The sequence below is a fragment of the Ursus arctos genome, unplaced genomic scaffold (genome assembly GCF_023065955.2).
Source record: "Ursus arctos isolate Adak ecotype North America unplaced genomic scaffold, UrsArc2.0 scaffold_8, whole genome shotgun sequence".
NCBI lineage: Eukaryota > Metazoa > Chordata > Mammalia > Carnivora > Ursidae > Ursus > Ursus arctos.
Window position 1 is genome coordinate 66,656,428 of NW_026623100.1, and position 24,134 is coordinate 66,680,561.

A 24,134-nucleotide genomic window follows, 5' to 3' on the forward strand; every position below is an offset into this window, starting at 1 on the left:
CTCCCTGTTACAGGCTAATGACAAACTACATGACCTTTGTGGTTGGGGAGGTTCTGCTTCTGATCCTGACAATCTGCTCGCTGGCCGCCATCTTTCCCCGGGTAAGAGCCGCTTTTCCTTTTGGCTCAGAAGCCCTCCGGAAGTGAAGGTGGTAGGGACGGAGTTATGCTGCCCTTGACTCCTTACAAATAGACCGTGGTGTCAGGACGGTCAGGCATTCGTCCATCCATTCATTCCACGTCACTCACTCACATCAGCTGAGCAAGCACGGTGCCTACGCCAGAGCTCAGACAAATGGGAAACTGTGTAGAAAAGCAGAGAAGGCCTGGCTGGAAGGGGGTTGGCCTTGACCGTGAAGGACCGTGAAAGCCAAAGGGACGAGGGTTTCTCCTGTAAGAACTGGGGTGCCGTGCAGAGTTTCTGATCAGAATGACCCGAGAAAAGCAGTGTTTGAGGGAAACGAGCCTAGCAGATGGCTTGCCAGGTGACTTGGAGGATTTCGGGCATACTGACTCAGGAAAGGCAGGAGGAGCCAGGCAAAGACGGCTGGCCCTGAAAATCATTCCCTGACATGGCCTTGCTGCTGGGACTTATGGAGTAGGCTTCTGCTGGCTGGCGCTGCCCACAGCCTCCTGGGCTGGTCACTGTGTCTGCTTCAGGAAGGGCTCCGGTGTCTGGGGGCCCTGCTGTGTCACAAACACCTCCAGAGGGACTGAGACAGAGCACCGGATTCCTGCACCACCTTCTCAGCTCTGCCAGTTTATGGTTGACTCACAGGCAAAGGACTACATTTTAGGTTCCTGGTGGGTAGGGGGGCAACCAGAGTCCTTAGCAATCCTATTTATAGGAGAAAAGACTGTCAAAAAGTTCATAGCCCTTGAAATTCCATTCCTTCTAGGCCTTTCCTAAGAAGCTCGTGGCCTTCTCCACTTGGATCGACCGGACCCGCTGGGCCAGGAACACCTGGGCCATGTTAGCCATCTTCATTCTGGTTATGGCAAATGTCGTGGACATGGTGAGCTCCTGCTGTGCCTGCTGGAGGGACCCACTCTCAGTGGGGAAAGGTTTCTGTACTGGCCAGTATGAACACTTGGTCAACCAGTCCTCCACCACTAGACACAGGTTTGGGGTGGCACTTAGTTTCCTAAACAGATCACCTTGACCAAATGGAGGGGGTCTTCTACCCCAGGAACCTGAGACTGACCTGTTTCCCCCAGTTTCTTGCTCTCCCAGAGTCCAAGAGCCCCACACCATGCCCCAGGTCCCATGCTGGATGTTAACTCATTTAACAGTCCCAAGAAGTTGTTATCATTATCTACAGCTTCGAGGGTCAGGTTAATTCACTTGTGTTAGGTCACATAGTAAGTGACAGAATCAAGGGTTGAGCAGTTCTAAATCCCAGTCCTGTGGAGAAACTCCGTATCTCACTGCTCAAGGGGCACAATGCTTTTAAGCATTCTGCACGTCTTAAGTATTCCCTGCAGTGTGGCTAGTGTCAGGTGTCCAGGGGAGGTAAACTTGTTCCGCTAAAGGAGCTCTTCTGGGTGGCCTTCATCCATTTAAACGTTCCCAGACCTTCCTAGAGCCCAAATGGCTAGGGGCAGACAAATCATCTCTGCTCTCAATTCATAGAGAAGCTTCAGGTCCCAAGGGGGCAGCCAGATGCTTTCTTGGGGTGGGGGGACAGTAGTTGGAAGGTCAGCTCTGGGGACTCAGAGCCACCAGTCAGTCACTGAGCCTTGGCAGCTTGGAGCTGCACGTGACATTCTTGTCGGCTGTCGTGCTTCCCAGCAACTTTGGCAGTGCGATGTACGTGCCCTTAAGAAGGCCCACTTTTTTCAAATAAATGTTACATCATTTGCTTTATTTCCTTTTACAATTTAAGCACAGGAAAAAAACTCACCATGGAGACTTATTCTAGTAGCAGCATGGGTGAAAAAGCCCTATGCCAGTTGATCCAAAGTCCAACTAGAACGAGAAGTTAGGAGCTGCCGAATGTGCCCCTGGTCACGTGGTGCCCAAGCGCAGGGATGAGAAGGCCGAGGCCCTAGCCTGGCTGAGCACGCCTGCAACCTGCCGCCGGGCCTGGCGGGCACTGTTTACCAAGGTCACGGACACGGTGCAGGACAGCTAGAGATCCCGTCACCAGGGCAGAGGGGAAAGTCCAGGGAGGTATGAAAACTTTCATATGCCGAGAACTCCCCCAGAGCCAGACAAGCACCAGCGGGTGGAAGTTACAGAAAGTGGGTTTGCTTCAGTGTGTGGACGCACTTTCCACTGACTTCCATCTGCCAAGCAGCGGGACCAGGCTGCAGAAACGCGAGTGTCGGAGTAGAGACGGGCTGCCACGGCGGCAAAGCCGTGAGGGACACTCCCTGGCTGGCCGTAAGCCCCAGTGCCGTGGGCAGGAGCGGGTGTATGCGAAACCTACAACCCGACTCCTCGCTGTGGCCCAACTGCGTGCCAGTTGAGCTGGTTGGAGCAAGTCCAGCCCCTCTGGGTTTTCTATAAAAGTGGCAATACTACAAATAGTCGAGAATTTTCATAAACATCAAATGAGCAATGGTTCAGCTCTTAGCGGGAATTACTAACTTTTGTACTCTTGTTCCTTGATAAATTGTCCCATCTGTCCGTGTTTCTGAGGGAGCTGTGGGACGTGGTGGCCACGACCCAGCCGCCTCTGACCAGTGTCTGCTGTTCCCTTGTGCCCCGTGTGCTCGCCGCCCCACGGTCCTGGCCTCCAGCTCAGCTGTCTCCAGTACTACACAGGCCCAACCAACAGCACTGCAGGGCTGGAGGTGGAAGACGGCTGCGTCGAGAACCCCAAGTATTACAACTATGTCGCCGTGCTGTCCCTCATCGCCACCATCATGCTGGTGCAGGTCAGCCACATGGTGAAGCTCACACTCATGCTGCTCGTCACCGGGGCCGTGGCCGTCATCAACATCTATGCCTGGCGCCCCATCTTTGATGAATACGACCGCAAACGTTTTCAGGAACATGAGTAAGATGAAGCCTGTCTGGGGATTTGTGTTGTCTCCTTCCTCCCAACCCCAAGTCCCCACTTCAAGGTCACGGGCCTGGGCTTCATCAAAGATGGTATGGGAATCGGGGTTTGTGGCTTCTCACAGACATGCCACTAGTTCATTGTGATCATGGGGTAGATCCTGTCCTTTCTTGATGAGTGGACAACCTCGGCTATCTCCGTGTTTGGCCGCTGGGCGTCTGCCTGTCCCCAGGTGGGGCCTGAGTGTGCTACTCTCTGTCCTGCAGCTTCCCTGCAGTCGCCTTAGAGAAGATGCAGGGATTTTCCACCCCTGGGCTCAATGGCACCGGCAGGTAAGGGCAGCGGCTTTCCCCTTTCTGGTCTGCACTTAGTCTCCCTCTCTTCTGGAGACAAGAGAAGGGCATGATCTCACCCCTTCAGAGGCACACGATGTGGGATATTCATTAGAGAAGTCAGTATGTGTTTCCGTAAGAGGGCTGGGCAGAGGTAGAATGACGATGGTATAGACCCGGCCATCGCGGTCCATCCGGGGTCAGAGAGAAAACCTGGGGAGCAGCGGCAGTGTGGTTTAGGGTATGGGACGGGGGCTGGATTGAGGTGAGGGGAGCAGGAACCGGCAGAGCAGACCACAGAGAAATGAGGAGGAAAGAGCACAGCACCTGATCTAGAAGGATCTAGAAGACATGGCTTTGCCCCCTGCTGCAAGGCTGTCTCTGGGGCCACAGGCAGGCCAGTTTTTTGTCTGTTTCACATCTTAAAGAGGATATTAGACTAGAAGTTCTCCAAGGTCCATTCTAGCTCTAAAGTTTTAGAATTTTATGATTCAGTGACTTGATTAGACCTTTAAGTAAGTTAAAGGAAAAAAAAAATTACCTAACAGAATTAGGGCAGAAGAACTGAATAGGCCCTTCACAAAAGAAGAAATCTAAATGGCCACTAATAAATAAAAGGGATTCACGTAATCAAGGATGTGCAAATTAGGACCACAACAAAAGACCACTACACACGTACCAGTTTGGCAAGAATGAAGATGTCTGGTAATACCAAGTACAATGGTAACTCACTCCTGATGGGAGTATAAATTGGTACAACCATTTTAGAAAACAATTTGGAATTATTTAGTAAAGCTGCAAACAGACCTGCGACCCAGCAATTCCAATGCGCCCTACATACCTTACAGAAATCCGTGCACACCTCTGCGTCCCAGGACGTGTGTGCAGGATGGCTCATAGTCACGCTGTTCATCACAGCTACACCTACACACAGACTTCCAAAGCAGATGGAAACAACCCAAACCACGTCAACAGCTATGGGTACACAAGCTGTGATCTATTCATACAACACACTATATAGTAATGAGAACTGTAGCTCCATACAAAATTGTGACGTTATTTAAAAAGAATCCTAAATGGTGCCCTCATCCCATCACTGCAATGCTAGTAGCTCCTTTCTCCAGAGGCTTCCGTGGTCCCACCTACAGTGTTTATGAAACATCTGGGGAGCCCTGAGGTGGATTCCAGGAGGGGCCAGGCCTGGGCGGCCTTTTAGGAACCCAGTGATCTAAGGAAGATTTACCTGTGGGAGCCCGGACTTGATGTGAATGTGCTTAAGGAGCTAGGAGTGTCCGGCCCAGGGTGACGGGAAGGGCCCAGCCCCGCTGGAGGGCCTCCAGTCTGCCTCTGCCCCGCAGGCTGCCCCTGGTACCTTCTAAGTACTCCATGACCGCGATGATCCTCGTCATGATGCTGAGCTTCTACTACTTCTCACGCCACGTGAGTGCCTGCCTGCCCACCCTCCCCCCCTTGCGCACAATCTGGTCTCAGGATCCAGGAACCCAAGCTCCTCAGGAATGCTGGCTTCCCTTACCCAGCCTGTCATGTGGCCATGGCCGAGCCATCGTCCCCTCCATTTTCCGGTTTCCTTCCTTGTCATACAAGGAGAACAGTTCTTTACGTCTTCCTCCTGACGGCCTCCAGCATGCTGACACAGCACACGGAGGAGACATCGAAGCTTAGAGAAAATCTGTCTCCTAGGCCAGGGGTTTGTGGATTTCACCCACCCTGGTTCTGGGGGTCAGTAACACACTCCCCACGGCGCAGGAAGAGTAAAGGAAAGCTGATGAAGTTTTGTTTGGTTAAAAGGAAGAAAAACAGCAGGCAGAGAGGGAGAAGTCAGGGAAGTAGCTCCCCGGTAGCCCAGGTGCCCCCTAGTGGTTGACCAGGGAAAGTACAGCCTTTCCTAGCCACTTGTTGGCCCCAAGGAGCCTGCCGGAAGTGGGGACTCCACCCCGGGCTAGCCGATCCCCACTGCTGCCACCCGCCTCCAAGATCGACCCGTAGCTAGAATGAGGTCCCAGAATTAGGGGAGGCCCCCCACATACCCAGAAGGCTCTCAGAACTCTGCAGAACCACACGAGGGAAGCCCACCGCTGCTGCAGGGTGGCCTTTTTCCATCAGTGGGTCTCTCTGCCTTGTCTTTCCCTGGCCATTTGGTGGTCCTCCTGCCAGTTTTTCCACTGGAGCCCCTCCGAGTTCTGTTCATCTCTCCATCAAATGGCCTGCTAGAGCACACCTTGCCTGTGTCTGTCCACAGGTGGAAAAATTGGCAAGGACACTGTTCTTGTGGAAGATTGAGGTCCACGACCAGAAGGAACGGGTCTACGAGATGCGGCGCTGGAACGAGGCCTTGGTCACCAACATGTTGCCTGAGCACGTGGCACGCCATTTCCTGGGGTCCAAGAAGAGAGATGAGGTGAGGGGTGGTCTCACTTGGTAGCCAGCAGCCATGAGGTTGTGTCTTCAGCTGGCTTGCTTCCGGCAGCCCCCCTCTGGGCCCAAGGCCTCCTGAGGAGCCGGCACTGGTCCGGGCAGAGCCGCATGCAAGCAGCAACTGCAGCAGCAGCTCTCGGTAGAGGGCACCGCTTAGACGTTTTCTGTGGGCCACAGGTCCCTGGAAGGCCCCAACCTCTGTCAGCTGTGATGTCCTCACACAGAAGCGTTCTTATGCCTCATTCCCGACTCCGCCCCACCCTCTTTCTCAAAGCCAGGGCTGGTACAGCGCCCAGAGAAACTTCATTTGTTCGAAGTTATGATGAGCCACTTCCTTAGAATTCAGAGTTGGGACGATCTGGGAGGTGTCCGTCCAAAAAGCTGAGTACACGGATCGTGGGTGTGGAAGACAGTCATTTCTGGGGTACATCATTCCACCGGCGTTTCTCTGAGCGCTCTGGCCCTGCCTCTCTCAGGAGCTGTACAGCCAGTCTTACGATGAGATCGGAGTCATGTTTGCCTCCCTGCCCAACTTCGCCGACTTCTACACGGAGGAGAGCATCAACAACGGCGGCATTGAGTGTCTGCGCTTCCTCAACGAGATCATCTCCGACTTTGATTCTGTGAGTGCCCCTCCTGCCCCTCTCCTGCCCCAAAGCCAGCTCGTTCCAGGTTATAGGTCAGGACAGGCTGCAGGAGTCAGAGTTGTAGTTACCTCAGCTGCTCCGTCTCCTCGTGCGAGCCTCTCCCTGTAGTGCAGGGGCTTCTGCAGCCCGGCGGGGCTCTGGGGAAGACAGGAGCCTAGGAAATTACCTACAAGATCACAGCATAAGGACTGGCCAAAACGAGGTCCCGAGGCCCCGGGTTCTTCGCACCCTCAAATACAGATTCAGTGAATATTTATTAGGTAACTTGTATTGCTGGAAAATACTTTTACATATCTGCTCAAGCACCCTAGGGGCCTGGCAGTTTTGTTCCATGTTAAGGTCACAGAAACGGAGGCTCCATCAGCAAGTTTGCCTAACATGGGACCAGTAAGTGGCAGAAGAGCGAGCTAAGGAAAGCACCACTTGATGCCTTGTGAGGTTGTCGTAAACACACACACCTGTCCCTTAGTTGGCTCATTTATCTCCCTGGACTCTGCTGACCTTTCTCTCTTGACACTGGCCTCAGCTCCTGGACAATCCCAAGTTCCGGGTCATCACCAAGATCAAAACCATTGGCAGCACCTACATGGCCGCTTCCGGAGTCACCCCGGATGTCAACACCAACGGCTTTGCCAGCTCCAACAAGGTAGCTAAGCACCACTGCGGCTGGAGATGGGGCTCTGCCTCCTGAGGCAGGAGCGTGGCAGTCCATACCTAGCGTGTGAAGCAAGGAGTCACGAGGGTAGCTGGCGCTAGTGAGCACTGCTGTGCCAGTGGGTCACACACACACCACTAGCACCATGTGATGCAAATTTAAAATCAGGTTTATTGGCAAAGTATAATGAGAAAGAACAGGATTCACAAGCCCCCCGCTGGGGCCCAGCTTAGGCCAGGCCTACCTGCTCTAACTGTGGCCATGCTCCCTGCATGCTCTAGACTTTAGAAAGAACTGGGGAGTAGCACCCATCCAGGCAATTATGTAACAATGAAAACATCCAGGTTGAGAGTAGTTCTGTTAGAAAAGGGTCTTCAGAGCTCCCTGGCCAGCATCAGCCTGTTCTTTGGTTGTATCAGACCTGCGGAGCTAGCTGTTCAGGAGGAAAGGAGCTGTGGGCCTGGTCCCAACAGCAGTTCTTAAACTCTTAATCCTGTTTTATCTGACAACCATCCTATATGACGTAAGTACTACTACCATTTCCATTTTATGGATGAGGCTAAAGAAACGTGTCTAAGATGGGTCCTGACCTTCAAGGGCTTATAATCTCTGTAAGGAATCAAAATGAGAACCATCCCAAACTTGAGAGACCAGGTTGAGGGAGGCCGCCTGATCGGCTACTTGGCAGATGGGAAGTGACGCAGCTGGCCAGGATTGGTCTTCCCACCTGGGGACCCTAAGGGATCCAGGGGAACTGTCAATGGCAAGCCACGGTAGAGGTCAGACTCACTTGTGAGAAGTGGAGAATAGGGCTTCTGACAACGAGGGGTAGGAATTCGCCTCCAGAATGCTGTGAAGGGGAGGAAGGTGCCGATGCCGGCCCTGACGCTCTCGCTGCTGCTCCCTGGCCCAGGAGGAGAAGTCAGACAAGGAGCGCTGGCAGCACCTGGCTGATCTGGCCGACTTCGCTCTGGCCATGAAGGATACGCTCACAAACATCAACAACCAGTCCTTCAACAACTTCATGCTGCGCATCGGTAAGGGCTCCCGGGCTTGCGTGCCCCTTGTTCTCTGCTGTCCTCACTGTGTGTGTGTGTGGGGGGGGGATTTCTCCTGGGTGAGCTCACAAGACACCTGAAGTACCAGATAGGTGTTGAAACTGGCAACTTCTGTACTGCATAAATTACTTAGCATAGGGGCCAGGACAGGATAAACAGGAGACATATCTGCCCTCGGGTGGCCTAGAGACAAGCTTCATGAGGAATTGGTTAACAGACAGCTTTGTGGTTGGGGTCAGGTGGTGAATTCTCTGGGAGAGGAGCTGGTGGCTTGAGATGGGATAATGACAAAATATGGCTTGTGGCTGTGCTCAATTTTACATCCCTCCACCAGGCATGAACAAAGGAGGGGTCCTGGCTGGGGTCATTGGAGCCCGGAAACCACACTATGACATCTGGGGCAACACAGTCAATGTGGCCAGCAGGATGGAGTCCACAGGGGTCATGGGCAACATTCAGGTAGGTCCAGCAGCAGAGCAAAGCGTGTGCTCAGACCCAGGGGGCGGGAACAAAATCGGAACAGGGTGTGTTGCCATGTGCTACCGCCTCCCTTCTGTGGGCCCAGAGTAGCAGGTGGGTGGTTCTGGGAGCTTGCAGGCAAGGGTGGGCAGAGGTGCCTCAGTCGAAGGGAGGATATACTTCAGCCCCCTTTTCAAAATTTAGGCTTAAGTTCTTGGTAAGACTATCCTACCTCTTGGTATGAACTTTCTGATCTCTTGTGCCTCCAATAGCTCCCCCCTAAAGCCACCCCGAGCCGGGTCAGCTGGGTCTGGCAGGAAAGCGCCACAGAGCGGGGAGAGGGGACATGAGAACAGGGAGCGATGCTGCCACCGGAGGTGCCCTGGGGCTGTCCTCTGGGAACAGCATGTGCTTTCACTAGGAGAGGGATAGGCCCTAGGCAAACCACCCTGTGCCCACTGGTGCGCAGAATAAGGGGCCTGGCCCGAGAGGTCTGGAGAAGAGCACTACAGGTGGGCTCACCGGGACCTGTGGCCCCCGTGTGGACACCTCTGGGCCGCCCCGGTCTGAGCTCATATGTTCTCCCTCTACAGGTGGTGGAAGAAACACAAGCCATCCTTCGAGAGTACGGCTTCCGCTTTGTGAGGCGAGGGACAATCTTTGTGAAAGGGAAAGGGGAGCTGCTAACCTTTTTCTTGAAGGGGCGTGATAAGCCAGCTGCCTTCCCAAATGGCTCCTCGGTCACCCTGCCCCACCAGGTGGTGGACAACTCCTGAATGGCCTCTAGCCCCACCACAGTCCAAATGGGAAGGTAGAATCTATTTTTGGAAATAAAGGCCTTGGGAAAGGACACATGACCAAGTCCCAACATTCCCAAATTGTCGAAGTGCACACTCACATAGACTTTAGGTTTAAAAATCTCCTCAAGCCTTCATTTGTTCATGGATACGTGAGCTCTGAGGGTGGCCGTACTATTCCTCAGTGTGCCTGTAGCTTCCTCAGAGAGTAGGGGGTCTTAGGCATAGTACTGGAACAATCCTTCTAGAGCCCTGGGTCTCACCAGCCCTCCTTGCCCCAGAGAGGCCATGGCCACTGTGAGCAGGAAATGCGTCCGAGGTGGAACAAAGCTGCCTTTGCTTCTGGGCTGGGAGCACAGATGGGAAAGCTGTGCTTCAGACAAGGACTTGGCAGGACTTGACGGCTAAGCAGGCAAGTGTTCTCCCCTGCGCTCACCTGGAAGCAATCTTTCAAGATGGAGACCTGCTCGTCTCCATATGGTCCGGGTTAGGTGAACTGGCCCTCATGCTGATGTTCCTGATAATCTTGAAATGTTCTTCTGGAACCCCTGCCACCTTAGTCATGAGAGCAGAAAGTGCAATATTTCCTTTTACCTGGTGGGAGGGAGGGAAAGGGAATTTATTTCTGAGAGAAAAATATATAAACAGATCTTCTACATTTATATTTTTAACTTTCTGTTAAAAAAACACTTTCCGATATTGCCTTGCCTCTTGAGCTCTTGCTACAGTCGCCTTTGCTACTGCTTTAAAAGAAAGAGAATTTACAGGTATTGATAAAGAACAAGACTGTTTTATTAAAAGCTTTATTCAACTTGAATGTGATCATTGTGAAAATTCTGTTAAGTACTTTGCTAACTCACATCACGCATCCTTACCACGTGCCTGGAAGGCAAGAACCTGAACTAAAACATCTGATGATCCTCAAGCTCCTTTCTTCTAAATGGTGGTCCAAGCCGACTCTGCCTGCCCCCTGGGTGCCCACACATGTAGGCTGCTTCCTGGTCATCTGGTCCAGGAAGTGACCGTGTTAAGGCCTGGATGCAGCTCTGGGCCCAGGGCAGGAAGCAGAGTAAGGACTCCTACTTGTGACTGGGCAAAGCGGGGACAAACAGCTGGCTCCCGCCAGACACATCTGGGCACCGTCCTTATACATATTTTCATAAGGAATAAAACGAGTCAGGCCAGGATTTTATAATACAAGGAGAAATGATCCACTACTGAGATCAGGAGCTGGGGGGAGACAACTGTGCAGCTGTGGCCGAGCGCCTGCAGGAGGGATGAGGGAGGGTCTGCTGCCCTTCACAACCATTGAGTTTGATCCTTTTTTATAGCTGACTCAATACATTCAACTCTCTACTAACGTTTAGAAAACAAAGTATCAGCTGCATACAGCCCTGATTATCCACAATACTTTACACCGTATTCTTTAGTAGCCTAGAACACACTGCTTCAAACTAAAGATCAAAAACACTTTCCTTAAGCATGTGATTCCTGTCATATCAGGCACCTGGAGTGTTCTAAGAACTTTCTTTTCAAAAGTCTTTCTTAGGAAAATGAGGTAGAATTACTTAGAGCATTCATAAAAGCTAGAAATACTCTTAGTTAAATTAAAAGGTACCTAACTCCCTCTTTCACAAGATGCCTTCGACTACCCCATCATCCATTCTGATTTTCAGCTAAAACATACGATCAAATCAATACCCCCACTGTCCAAACTTGCCCCTTAGCACCCTGATGAGGTGCGTGACTGTTCTCATTCCAAGGATGGTCCCCAGGCAAGGGGTCTGAGCCTTTCTACAGTTTTCAGTCAACAGGACCTAGCCTGGGGACTGCACACAGTATTATTTTACTCACTTTTGACATGTTCCCAACGAAAATATTCTAGGAGACGAGGCTCATATCCAACTTTTCTCTTTTTCTTGCAAATAAGTAAACACGTGATGTAGGGGCTTCGAAAAAAACAGATTTTCGTGGGATGCTCGCTGTTCTTCCCACGACGGGGATAATGCATCCGTTCCTAAAACAGATTATATCAATCTCATTTAGTGCAAGTGGGGGAATCAGAACCCAGATCATCGATGTTCTGGACCCCTAATGTAACCTTTTTTTCCCCCCCAGTCTGGAGCTGAGACTGCCCTTTATTGGACCAATGAAATTTTGAGACCTGAACAGACTCTGCCCAGAAGTCTAAAACCTATGGTGTGAAATCTGTGGCAGCTTCAAAACTTCTACCTCCTAAAAATATTTGATCCTATTTTTCACTGTTGCCCATATCACATTACTATGGAACATTTAACTAAAACAACACAATCTCTCTTAGCCAGCCCTAAAAGATTCCCATATACAGAAGAGTCTCTAGAGAGCTAAGTGTATACTCACTTGTCTAATTGGCTTCTTAGTGAAAATGAGCCTTGGCTCTCTTCACCACAGGTGACCCTGCGGCTCCGCCTCATTAGCTGTCTCTCAAGAGGGATCTCCAGTGACAACAAATCAAACTCAAGAATAACTGGCAGAGTCAGAGCAAAGGAGGTGGGAACTAGGGTAATTATGTTCACTACTTACAAAGAGGACAGGAAAAATGGTAGAAAGAAGGAAAGTATTCTTTGTACTTTACTGAGTAAATTTCTAGTAGAGTTAACAGAAGAATGGGTCTCCAGAAGTCTAACTGATACAGTCTCCCTATTTTACCCTGTTTCATTCGACCAGAACCACGAGCATATTATCACTTCTTTGTTGAGGCATCCTTCCTCTCACCTTGGTACGTAATGGTGACGTCAGTTGGCAGGGTTGTCGTGAGGTCCTTATACTGCAGTCTAGCACGAAATGGGAACTGACCCCGCAGCTCCACTTTGTAAGTAAATGACAGCAAGTTGCACAGCGAGTTTCTCTGCAAGGGCCCAGCCAGAAAGGCTGCAAAGTCACTCTGAGGATCAAAACAGACACAAAATTTATGATGATTACAGCTCCAAAGTCAGTGAGTGGTTGTGACACTTCAAACATGTCTACAAAACTAGGGCCCATGAATCAAATTTCACAGAAATAAAGGGCAGAGAAAAGCCTATAAAAAGGACTAATGATAAAGATTTATAAGATAACGAAGAGTAGGCGGATCCTAGAAAGGCCTGCAGAAAGCGCTAAATAAATGGCCAGGGGCATAAGGCAGACGCACTGTCTTTGTACAGCTGGCTAAGATGCTCTGAGTCTGCATTCTCATATCGGTTTAAGTGACGACCAAGGGCTTCAGAGTTATTCTAAATGCATGGAGGTGGGGGGTAGGGGGGAACAGGACACCAAGCTTATAAAAGTCACATATTTCTTATCTGCATTCATTTCCCGTCTACTTTAAAAAATGTGTTTTAGCCCAACCCTAGTTCCACTGCAACCCCAAGAAGGTAGGCCAGAGTTTAGACAAAGATGGATGGTATTCCCCTATGTATCATTCTGCTTTGCATCTATACCTAAAGTTCAGCACGGCACTTGGCACACAGTAGGGACTCTATAAATATCTGTTGAATTAAAAGCATAGAAACTCCACAGGCCTACATTAGAGATACTGTGGGTTCAGTTCCAGACCACTGCAATAAAGAGTCAAATGAAATTTTTGGTTTCCCAGGACAGTTATGTTTACACTACACTGTAGTCATATTAAGTATGCAATAACATTATATCTAAAAAACTAACGTATACATTTTAATTAAAAAATATTGCTAAAAAAATATTTTATTGTTAAAAAATGCTAACCATCATTTGAACTTTTAGTCAGTAGTAATCAATGATCAGATCACCAAAACAAATAATGAAAAATTTGGTAATATTTTGAGAATTGCCAAAATGTGACAGAGACACAAAGTGAGAAAACACTGTTGGAAAAATGGCACCAACAGGCTTACTTAACACCGAGTTGCCACAAACCTTCAATCTGTAGAAAAATGCACTATCTGCAAAGCACAACAAAGAGAAGTACAATAAAATGAGGTGTGACTGTACTACTTTGTGAAGGGAAGAAAGCGTCAAGTATAAAAGCCTGAGGACCACCCTCAAGGAGTAAATAATCCCTTAAACAGTACCCACGTTCCACAGCATCCAGAGTTTCAAAAGGGGAAAAAGGTGGAAAATAGCTTGTATATAAATAAGAAACACGCGTCAGATGGATAATGGTCAAATTTCTGGCTCAGAAGTATAAAGCATTTTTAAAATACAAAAGAAAACTTGCCTGCCCGCCCCCTCAACCCTTACGCCTATTCTGGCCTCATAACATATGCTATATAAGACCCCAGACAGAGGCGCTTGGGTGGCTCAGTCAGTAAGGCATCTGCTTCGGCTAAGGTCATGATCCCAGGGGAGCCTGCTTCTCCCTCTCCCTCTGACGGTCCCCCTGCTTGTGCTTTTTTTCTCTCTGTCAAATAAATAAGTAAAATATTAAAAAAAAAAAAAAAGATCCCGGACAGATACCTGAAGTCGATCTGCCTGGTACTTCCTCCCGGCATAAGCATTTAGGTATTCACAAAGACAGAACAGGAAGTGCTGAATATTATTCTGTAAGTATTTTGCAGATATCTCCTCTAGGGGAATGAAGACTGGAATTGAATGGTGATGTATCCGAAGTGGCTTCTGTATGACAAGGTCGATAAAATAGGAATCCAGCAGATTTCCCTCAAAAGCAGTGCTGATGCAGACACAGACCCCTCGGCTGGTCAGTTTCCCACTGAGCCCTGAAACAAACAAGATGAAACCTCTCAAAAAAAAAAAAAAAAAAAAAAAAAAAAAAAAAAGATGAAACCTCTCAACAGATGTCAGCAAAGGCAGTATCTTCTTCAGCTGCATATCCCATTTGCTTCAGCGCTGCCTCGTACATACAGTATGTGTTCAAATGTGTGCTGAAGGAACATCACTGACTCTTTTCACTCACTCTGGCTCTCTTTGAATTTGAGTCGTTAAAACTACAGAAGTTGGTGGAAAAGATAAAATATCCTAATATCGAATTATGGAAGAACAGATTTTGAAATTGTCATGTTACCTCTTCTTTTTCTCTCAGTGTCAATTCATGTACAGTAGTCCGGTTCCTTCCACAGCATGCCACAGATAATGGGCAGGATAAATCCCCATTTTAATGGGAAAACAGACTTAACGGGTTCAAACTGTTTGACCAGTGGCATCAAGCCAGCCAGCAGCAAAGGCAGTTCTACTACAAATTCTGACACATACTGGATAGATAAAATGAGTAATCTAAGCCAGCCACCAGCCAATCTTCTGCAAAAAGAGGCCAATTTTGTAGGTCAAGATGCCTACAAATAGTATAGCAGCTTTATGTGTGTATGTTGAGGAAGGCAAAAACCCATGCTCATGAAATAAGTCCAGGACTAATAATATATCTGGCAAACCAACTCACTAGAGAGAAGAGACTCAGACTGCAACAGTTCAGAAAATAAATGATACCTGTAAAACGATATGCCTGCAGAATGGCTTTCACCTTTTCCTGTCTTCTCTCCATAACTTCTTGTTCACTGATTTTCAGTGTCTGGTCAGGAGATGCTCTAACCTGCAAAATATGCACCAAATCAAACTGGATAGGGGCGTAGCACAGGGGCCTTGCCCTCACACAAGTGGGAAGAAAGCTAAATGCAGAGGGTTTGTGGGTTTTTTTTAATGTAATAACTCAAGAAATGCTATAGTGACCAGTTAGTGCTATGAATTCACAATAGAGGAAGAACCTTGTGGGTCACCGTGCTGAGAATCAGAAGTAGAAACTGTGCTGTCCTGAAGAACAATTAGGACTTTGGGGGGAATGGAGAGTATTGTGAGAGGAACAAGAACAGGGTGTGAGGAAAGTCTAGGGTGAGTACAGGGTGAGCAAAACAATGAAAACATGACGTACCACAACTTGCAGGATATAGTTAAAGCCATGTGCTACGGACTGAATGTTTGTATTTCTCAAAATTCATACGTTGAAACCTAATGCCCAGTGTGATGGTATCTGGAGGTGGGGGCCTCTGGTTGGTGATTAGGTCCCAGTATTGGAGCCCTCATGAATGGGATCAGTGCCCTTGTAAGGGACCCCAGGGAGCTAGCCTGCCCCTTCTAACATGTGAGGCTACATGAGAAGAGTACCATCAATGAGGAACCAGGTCCTCACTGGACATTCAATCTGCTGGGTCCATAATCTCGGACTCCCCAGCCTCTAGAACTGTGAGACATATGTGTTGCTGATAAGCCACCCAGATTATGGTATTTTTGTTACAACAGCCCATACTAAGACACTGTACTTAGTGGGAAATTTATAACCTCACATACAAAAAGGGAGAAAAAAGGACTAAAAAAAAAGTATTCATCTTAGGAAGCTAAAAAGCAACTTAAATCCAAAGAGAAGGAAGGGTAGTATGATGAGAAGATATTAGTGAAAATACAACACAAATGTACAATAGAGAAAATCAGTAACACCAAAAGGTGGTTCTTTAATAAAACGAATACAAAACTCATAAAACTTAACAAGACTGATCAAGGAGAGAAAAAGAGTGGAAGAGTGAACGCAAATTATGAAGATTAAAAATTACCAGAATAAAAAATGAGACAATACTACTGACCAGTCCTACTCACAAGATAGTAAGTTGTTTGAGAAGGTTCAAACAACTTGAAACATGAGTTTAGATGAAATGGACAAATTCCCTGAGAAATTCAACTTACCAAAGATGACCCAAAAAGAAATAGGAAATATAAAAGCTTTATATTAATCAAAGAAATTGAATCAGAAACTTTTTAAAAAGTATTTTATTTATTTGTCAGAGAGTGAAAGAGAGAGAGCAAGCACAAGCAAGGGGAAGAGGAGGCAGAGGGAAGGGGAGAAGCAGGCTCCTCACTGAGCAGGGAGCCTAATGTGGGGGGCCCCATCCCAGGACCCTGGGATCATGACGTGAGCCGAAGGCAGACACTTAACCAAGTGAGCCACCCAGGTTCCCCTGAATTAGAAATTTAAAACCTTCCCATAGAAGAGGCCTGATGGGCTTTACCAGGTAATTCTTTACAAAAATTTAAGGAAAAACCACACTAATTTTATATAAACTCTTCCAGCAAATAGAAAAAAAAAGAAAACATCTCAACTTGCTTTCTGAGACCAGGTTAAACTTGATGCCAAAACCTGACAAGGACAGTAAAGAAAAAAAAGTTCACAAGACAACCTCATGAATTTAGATGTAAAAGTCCGACTAGCAAATATCAGCAAATAGAATTCAGCATTATATAGAAAGGATAACACATCAAACCAAATTAGGTTTATTCCAAAAATGTAAGCCATTATCACTCAAACACCAATCAATATGTATCACCACATTAATAAAAGAGAAGACATATGACCACCTTAATATATGCAGTAAAAACATTTAATAAAATTCAATACTGAACACAATTAAAACTCTAGCAAACTAGACACAGAAGAGCATTTCCTTAATCTGATGAGAGTAACTATACAAAATTTAGAGCAAACAGGTTGACCCTAAGACTATTTCTATTCAACAACATACTGAAGATCTCAGCTAACAGAATAAGGCAAGAAAAGCAAGTTACAAGGACTGGAAAGAAGCAAAACCGTTATTGTTTGCATACGGCATGATTCCAAATGTAGAAATTCCAAAAGAATAGAAAGATAAATTAATAGAACTAATGCGGATGTAGCAAAGTTGTGATATATAAAGTCAATATACAAAAATCAAATATATTTCTACACGACAATTTGAAAGTCAATTTTCTTTTTTCTTTTTAAGATTTTATTTATTTGACAGAAAGAGCACAAGCAGGGGGAGCGGCAGGCAGAGGGAAAGGGAGAAGCAGGCTTCCCGCTGAACAAGGAGCCCGATGTGGGGCTCAATCCCAGAAGGCAGACCCTCAACGGACTGAGTCATTGAGGCGCCCCATAAAAATCAAATTTCTAAAAAATAATACCATGTATCGGGGTTATCAAAATGTGGCTTGTGGGTCAAACCTAACTGGACACTTACTTTCGTAGATAAGGTTTTACTGGAACACACCCATTAATTTACATATTGTTTGAGCCGCTTCACGATACAACAGCGCAGCCAAGTATCTGCCACAGGGACCACCTGGTTCACAAAGCTTCACACTGACGATCTGGCCTTACACAGGAAAAGCCTGCTGACCCCTGCCATACACAGTAACATCAGGAAAAACCAAATACATAAAGATAAATATAATGAATGATTTAAGACCTCTACACATAAAACTACACCACTGCTGAGAGAGGCTGAAGAACTAAATAAATGTAAAGAAAGATCCCATACACTGGCTGGAAGATGCACTACGGGAAATATTCCAATTCTCTCCAAACTGGTGTGTAGGTTCAATGCAATCCCAACCAAATTTACAGGTTTGTTCTTGAAAACTGATGGCTGACTCCCAAATTTATGCAAAATTCAAGGGGCCAAGAATAGCCCAAGATAATTCTGAAGAAGATGACATACGTGACAGGCGGATGTATGTAACATATACAGTACACGAACCTCTGGTACTAGCACAAAGACAAACAGACCAATGGGACAGAAGTCAGAAACAGGCCAACAGTGGACCCAAAGACCCTTTACAATACAATGGGAAAAGAGTGGACTTCAGAAAGCAGTACTGGATGCAGTGGATATCCATATGGGGAAAAAAAAAGTTATGACCTATTACGTCATACCATACACAAAAATCAATTCCAGATGGACTGCAATTCTGAAAGTAAAAAGGACAATAGAGCTTTTAGAAAATACCACAGAACATCTTCATCATCTTAAGTTAGGCCAAGATTTATTAAAAGAAAACAAGAGCAGTAAGTAAAAAGTTAGATTCCTAAATCAAACTTTATTTAACTGAAGACTTTCCTTTCATCAGAAGACACCATTAGAGAGTGAAAAGGCAAGCCACAGGCTAGGAGAAGACTCATAATACATACCCCAAACAAAGAATTCATATCCAAAATATGTAAAGACTCTACAATTAAGTAAGAGACAGACAACACAATAAAAATGCTTGCAGAAGCCCTGGAAAACATATTTCACATGAGAAGACTTTCAAGTATCCAATACAAGTACTTGACAGCATTAGTTATCAGGCAATTGCAAATTACTCCACCATGAGACACTATGACACTCCCACCAGAATGACAATTTTTTTAAACTGACAATATCAAGTACTGGTAAAGATGCAAAACAATGGAAATCTCATACACTGGTGCTGGGAATGTAAAATTGGTATAATCACTTCCAGAAACTGGCAGTATTTACTAAAGATAATATACGTACCCTGTGACCTAGCAATTCTACAAGGTATTCACCCAATAGAAAAGTACAGATTTTTACATCAAAACACAGGAACAAGAATGTTTCACAGCCCCAAAGTGAAACAACCCAAACAGCCCAAATGTACCAACAATACGATTTGTAAATAAATTGTGGACTATTCATAAAATGAAATTACTACACAGCAATAAAAAAGAACGACCACTATATGCACCAGTCTGGATGAATGTCACAGAACATTCAGCAAAAAAAAGTCAGACATGAAAGAGTTTATACTTTTTACATTTATATAAAGTTCAATGATGTAGTGTTTTATGAAGCATTTTCTTGGCCGTGCAGGAGTTATTGGAGAAGTAGATATACAGAAGGAGAAGCAACTAGCAGACTACTGCAATAATCCTGGCATCCAAATCACCTAGTAAATATTTACAACATATGCGGATAATACCTGAAGTACAAAGACAATCTGAGGGAAAATCTGACAGGTCTTGCTGACTGATCCTGGTCTCGAGAGAAAACTAAAAACAGGAAAGAGTCAAAGTTCGCTGTGTGGTTTCAAGTGTGGGTAAGGGAAAGATGGCGCTAATGACAAAAGTGCCAATGACTCAAGTCAGGCTGAGATTGAAGTAACAGGCTCATGCCTCTGAGTGCAGGCTAAGAGACTGACGAAGAACTTGCCTGGCCTATCAGTAGTGTCTGACAATTACTGGTTGATACTGATTAGTTGACTCTACAGGACTGATCACTTGAGAGCTCAAGGGCTGAAATCAATCAGTAAGATCACAGGCGAAACCCAGTACACGAATTTGCTAATTCCCAGATCATGCCTGCTCTTTACACTCTGGGAAAACTTGCTAATGTCACCTTTGCACTTACTCTGGCTTGACGTTGCTTCACTTCAGCTCTCAGCTCATCTCGCAGACATCTCAGTTTATGAATCTTGGTCCCAAGAGCGCTTTCGACTGCCTGTGCTCTCTGCAGATCTTCTAAGTTTTTACGGGATCTGTTCACTTGAATCTCAAGTCTTTCCAAGTGAGCTAAAACACCTGAGGAAAGTAAAATGGCAATTTCACAAGAAGCCAGGGATTTCTAACTCTGGCAACAGGGAGCATTTCAGGCGGAACAGAGGGTGACTCTTTTCAGACCTTCGGTCAGCTAACATGTTAGACATTGGCTACAATTTACAAAATCAGAGGAGGTGACAACAGAAACCAATGCTAAGCAAACTCGTAGGTTCAGTACTAATGTACAAGCAGTCTCTGACCAGGATGCTGTTCGAAGAGAGCATTTTCTTAATATAACTCATCTCAGTTACCCATGATAATAAGGACTCAGGGGAAACCGGGGTCACCAAATTCAGACTCTCTCTCAGAACCTTTTTTAAAAAATGTACAATCATTTTTTATATCGGTTTTTATGCATGTTTTCCCAAAGTGCTAATGCATAACTCTTTGGATTTAGACATCTAGAGAGACTTAAATTAAGTACCTTCTCTGAAACGTATTATTCACACAAGTCTATAAAGATACACACTAGAGGGACTGCCTACCAATACTACTGGGTATTAAAAAGGAAAACAAGTTCATGGTTGGACAGAAATTCAGAGGCAAATCTCAGTTCCCAAGAGATTAAGGTCCAATACAGGAAAGGTCACAGTTTCAAAATGCCAATCAAGTCTAACAATAAAGCATTTGCTGAACATTTCCTACATATTAAGGCACTTGTGCTAGATGCTTTACTTACAAACCATGTAAAGAAATAAAGCACGAAGAGAATTTAACACTTATCTAATCTCCACAATCACCACTGTGAGGCTAATTTTTGCCTCCACTTTCCAGATGAAGAAATTAAGGCAGAAAAAGGTAAAATAACTTGTCTAAAGCTACAATTTTTCTAATGGCAGAGCCAGGACTCAAACCTAGGTCTAATCAACACCAAAGTCACTGCCTGGCACCGACCCTTCCACAGGTGAAACGCATAAGTGACCTCACTGGCTAGACCTGTAGCTCTGAATATAAACACTGGGCATATTATGAAGGTGACCTATCGGTTTAAAAAGGGGCAGGAGCCTAGAAATGTCTGAAGTAATTTTCCTTGTGCAATGAATGATCTTAGCTGCCTGTTCCTTGCAGTCTTCAGTTTGTTCCTTTCACCATAGTGCTCCCAAACAGGCCTAGTCACACATCCGTCCGAGGGGGAAAGGGCTCGTTTAACCTAGGGGTCATCTTGGCAGCAGAAGTAAGGGGGGGGAAGGGCGACCCTGTGAATACCTCCTTTGGACTTGCCGTCATTCGCCCACTCCATCTCAGATTTCCACAGGCCCTCCTATGAAGTTGGGCAGGCAAGCGGTAATAGGGACCGAGATTTCCTTGCTGGTAAAAGGAAAAGGCAAGAAAGTCACACCTATTCATGGCAGGACGCGCACAACTCAGGCACGGACCGTCGGCCCCCTGACACCCCAAGTGTCACCGCTAGGACTCCCCTTCCCTGACCCTGCCCTCCCGTTCCCCAGTCCCGGCTGGCGGTGTCCCCGTCTACCTACCCCTGCGCGCGCCCCAGAACACGGCTTTATAAGAGGCCGTTCAGTCTTCCACCCTGGTCACGGTCCCGTCCCTCCCCGGGTCTTACGTTCCCCTTACCTCTGCTCCTCTCGCTCACCCAGGACAAGGAAGAGAGTTCCCGCCGTCCACGCCTTCAAAAAATCAAACCAGTCGCACCCAGGGTGCTTTGCGCCCCCGCCGTACAAAAACATGGCTGCACTCAGGGCCCCTCCCTCATCCCGGCATGCACCGGGGAGCAGGTCTGGCCTTTCGGTGGGCCAGGAAGATGGCGTCCTCTGGCGTAGAGCCGCAAATCCTAGTCCAATACTTGGTGTTACGAAAGGATCTATCGCAAGCTCCATTCTCCTGGCCAGCGGGCGCACTGGTAGCGCAGGCCTGTCACGCAGCCACCGCGGCCTTGCACATTCATCGCGACCACCCCCACACGGCCGCTTACCTCCGGGACCTGGGGCGCATGCGCAAGGTGGTCCTCGAGGTGAGGCATCCGGCGGAGGGGGAGGGGTGCCGAGGCTGTCGAGGCCGGAAGTGGGTGTGGTCTTGAGGCTGAGGCTTAACTTTGTAGAGTGGATACGGGGATAGTGGGGAGGAGTCGTTCACATCTAAGTTTTGAAAAAGTTTCGGGGGTTTCCGCTATTGCTCCGGGAGACTTCCCTTGGCTGGACGGGGTCTGACTGTGTGACGAGTGGACGTTGGGCCGGTAATTAATGCTTCCCGCACCTCTCCATTCTCACCCGCCTCCCTCTTAAGAGATGCCTGTGAGAGTGGAGGCGGGTGGAACGAGGCCCTGCCCTTCCACCTGTGCACTGGGCCGGCCTTTTATTGCAACGCGCAAAGGTACTGTCCCGCCCCCTCCCCGAAAAGCCGATTCGGAAGGGATAGGGACGCGGGATTCCTTATTGCAAGTGAAGTGAAATTGAAGCATTACCAGGATATGACGCCTGATTATTTTAAAGCAAATGTGTACCTAATGTAGTTGAACCCAGCGTCATAAATACCAGACACCACCGGTGTAAAATAGAGGTCAGTTTCTTTTTGCAGATGGCCAAACAGATCTTACCCTTACCTTTTCCGTTTGTCAATTCTGCTGCTGGAAATGTATCCTAGGAAGATAATCAGATGCACCGAAGAGCATTGTATAGTACAAGAATATTCATAGGAGCACTTTATAATAGTAAAAAATGTGGAAATTACTAAATTTCCAGCACTGTTGATTGGTTCATTTTATGCCCATAAAATGTGCTATTGTAAAGCTAGCATAAATCATGGTTTTGGAGCATATTTAGTTGACATGGAAGAGTGCTCATGTGATGCTAACTGAACTGTATTCTATACAAAATGATCCAGATTTTGAAGGAAAAACTAAGGAAATACATCCAAATATTAAGCAGGTGGTGGGATTTTAGTTAGTTTCTAATGCTTCTCTATTATTTTTAGTTTTCTACATTAAGCACATATTTTACTTTACATTATAAAATTTATTTTAAACAAACTAGAACCCTGGGGTGGGGTAATACCTTTATGGCTAGCTGGCACAAGCAGATTTGTCTGTTCTGTGCTCTGCTTCTGATAGGCTGCAGATGAAAGGACCCTAAAGGAGCTGGCTGAGACCTTGCAACAGAAGAACGTTGACCACATGCTGTGGCTGGAGCAGCCTGAGAATATCGCCACTTGCCTTGCGCTCCGTCCCTACCCCAAGGAAGAAGTGAGCCAGTATTTGAAGAAGTACCGATTGTTCAAATGACTAAGGTTAACAGTTGCCTTGATGTATTTGGGTATCAGCTGGATCCAGAAACTGCATGCAGTCCGTCCCTAAGCATCATGTACTCCTCTCAATGGTAACTCGCTCTTCCCTTTAAGTTATGAATGTTTCTTGAGGGTCAAACACATGTTCATATTAAAGTTGTCATTAATAAGTACTTCCTCTTATTTTTAATTATTAATTAGTTCAGATGGGGAAAGTAGTGAGCTGCAATATTTCTATGGGTCATTGCTCAAATGGAAGATTTGGTTAGACTCCTATCCAGGGGTCAAGGAAACAAACACCCTTCCTTCTTCATTAGGAATAAGAGTTCTTCCAGTCACCCAAGTTTAAAACTTTGCCTTTGAATTCTTTATTTCTTATTCACATCCAGATACCATATTCATTGAATCTAGGACAATATCAACTTTTAGATACACCATTATTTTACATGTTGTTAAGAAAGAAGAGATCTTGCCTATTAAGACATGTGATTAACCATAAGATGTATTTCAGTTTCAAAGATGTTAAAATATATATATATGCACACGCACACACACAAATATATATATTTGATGAAATTTGTCAAGTACATTATCGTAGTTTTCAGGGCTACCACCCTGCATCAGGCTCTCATTTTGTTCATCAGAGTGTCCGTCCCACTGGTCTGCTCCCCTCTCATGTATCCTGGCTACAATTCAGCAGGCTTCCTGCCACTAGGTTTATTTAAGATCATTGAGCACCCTGTTCAGTAAAGACTCCTACTTGCCCATGGAATAAAGTCAGAGCTCTTCGGCTTAGCCTTCAGACCCTCCACATTTATGTTTCCTACCCAGCATTTTAAGTTTATCTTCTACTCTTCCTTATCCAAACTCAATGTTTCAACAAAGGCACTCCAGTTGCTGCCTGCCATTCTCTGGCCTGGGAGCCAAGCACTAGTACTTCCCTCCCTGTTCCCACCTCTGGACTTTAAACTATTTCTGCTCAAGTTCGATCACCTTCACATGGTCTTAACCAGCCCAAAATGACAGTCTCCTTCTCTGAACACCTAGAACACTCTGTACAGTGTTTTACATATTTCTAGAAACATTTGGAATCATCTGCAGAAACTGCTTGGACCTCTGTGAAGAAAAGGTTATAAAGGGTAATTTGCTCAGCAG

The 24,134-nt window shown here is 46.6% G+C and overlaps 3 protein-coding genes across 4 annotated transcripts in view; 2 read left to right on the forward strand and 1 right to left on the reverse strand.

Moving 5' to 3' along the window:
- ADCY3 (adenylate cyclase 3) overlaps nt 1-10,208 on the forward strand; it is a 77,604-nt gene extending 67,396 nt beyond the window's left edge. The window contains exons 12-22 of the mRNA XM_026519999.4: nt 14-101; nt 899-1,015; nt 2,745-3,004; nt 3,274-3,339; nt 4,698-4,779; nt 5,600-5,758; nt 6,252-6,398; nt 6,949-7,068; nt 7,991-8,114; nt 8,470-8,594; nt 9,188-10,208. Coding sequence (XP_026375784.1) covers nt 14-101; nt 899-1,015; nt 2,745-3,004; nt 3,274-3,339; nt 4,698-4,779; nt 5,600-5,758; nt 6,252-6,398; nt 6,949-7,068; nt 7,991-8,114; nt 8,470-8,594; nt 9,188-9,370 — 1,471 coding nt within the window. The 3' untranslated portion in view covers nt 9,371-10,208. The remainder of the gene's footprint in view (nt 1-13; nt 102-898; nt 1,016-2,744; nt 3,005-3,273; nt 3,340-4,697; nt 4,780-5,599; nt 5,759-6,251; nt 6,399-6,948; nt 7,069-7,990; nt 8,115-8,469; nt 8,595-9,187) is intronic.
- On the reverse strand, nt 7,229-21,683 carry CENPO (centromere protein O). 2 transcript variants are annotated; one of them, XM_026520021.3, is made up of 8 exons: nt 21,315-21,683; nt 20,946-21,047; nt 19,552-19,721; nt 14,828-14,930; nt 13,844-14,103; nt 12,146-12,314; nt 11,246-11,408; nt 7,229-9,985 (listed from the first exon to the last, which is right to left on the reverse strand). In XM_026520021.3, exons 2-7 carry the CDS (start codon nt 20,977-20,979, stop codon nt 11,287-11,289), a joined length of 858 nt encoding a protein of 285 aa, XP_026375806.2. In that variant the 5' UTR covers nt 20,980-21,047; nt 21,315-21,683; the 3' UTR covers nt 7,229-9,985; nt 11,246-11,286. The 2 variants fall into 2 exon arrangements, with proteins under 2 accessions (XP_026375806.2, XP_048078687.1); XM_048222730.2 differs by having other exon boundaries at nt 13,844-14,124; nt 21,315-21,442.
- PTRHD1 (peptidyl-tRNA hydrolase domain containing 1) lies at nt 21,460-23,152 on the forward strand. The gene is made up of 2 exons (XM_026520034.4): nt 21,460-21,711; nt 22,807-23,152. Exons 1-2 carry the CDS (start codon nt 21,460-21,462, stop codon nt 22,975-22,977), a joined length of 423 nt encoding a protein of 140 aa, XP_026375819.1. The 3' UTR covers nt 22,978-23,152.
- Nucleotides 23,153-24,134: the final 982 nt, after the last annotated feature.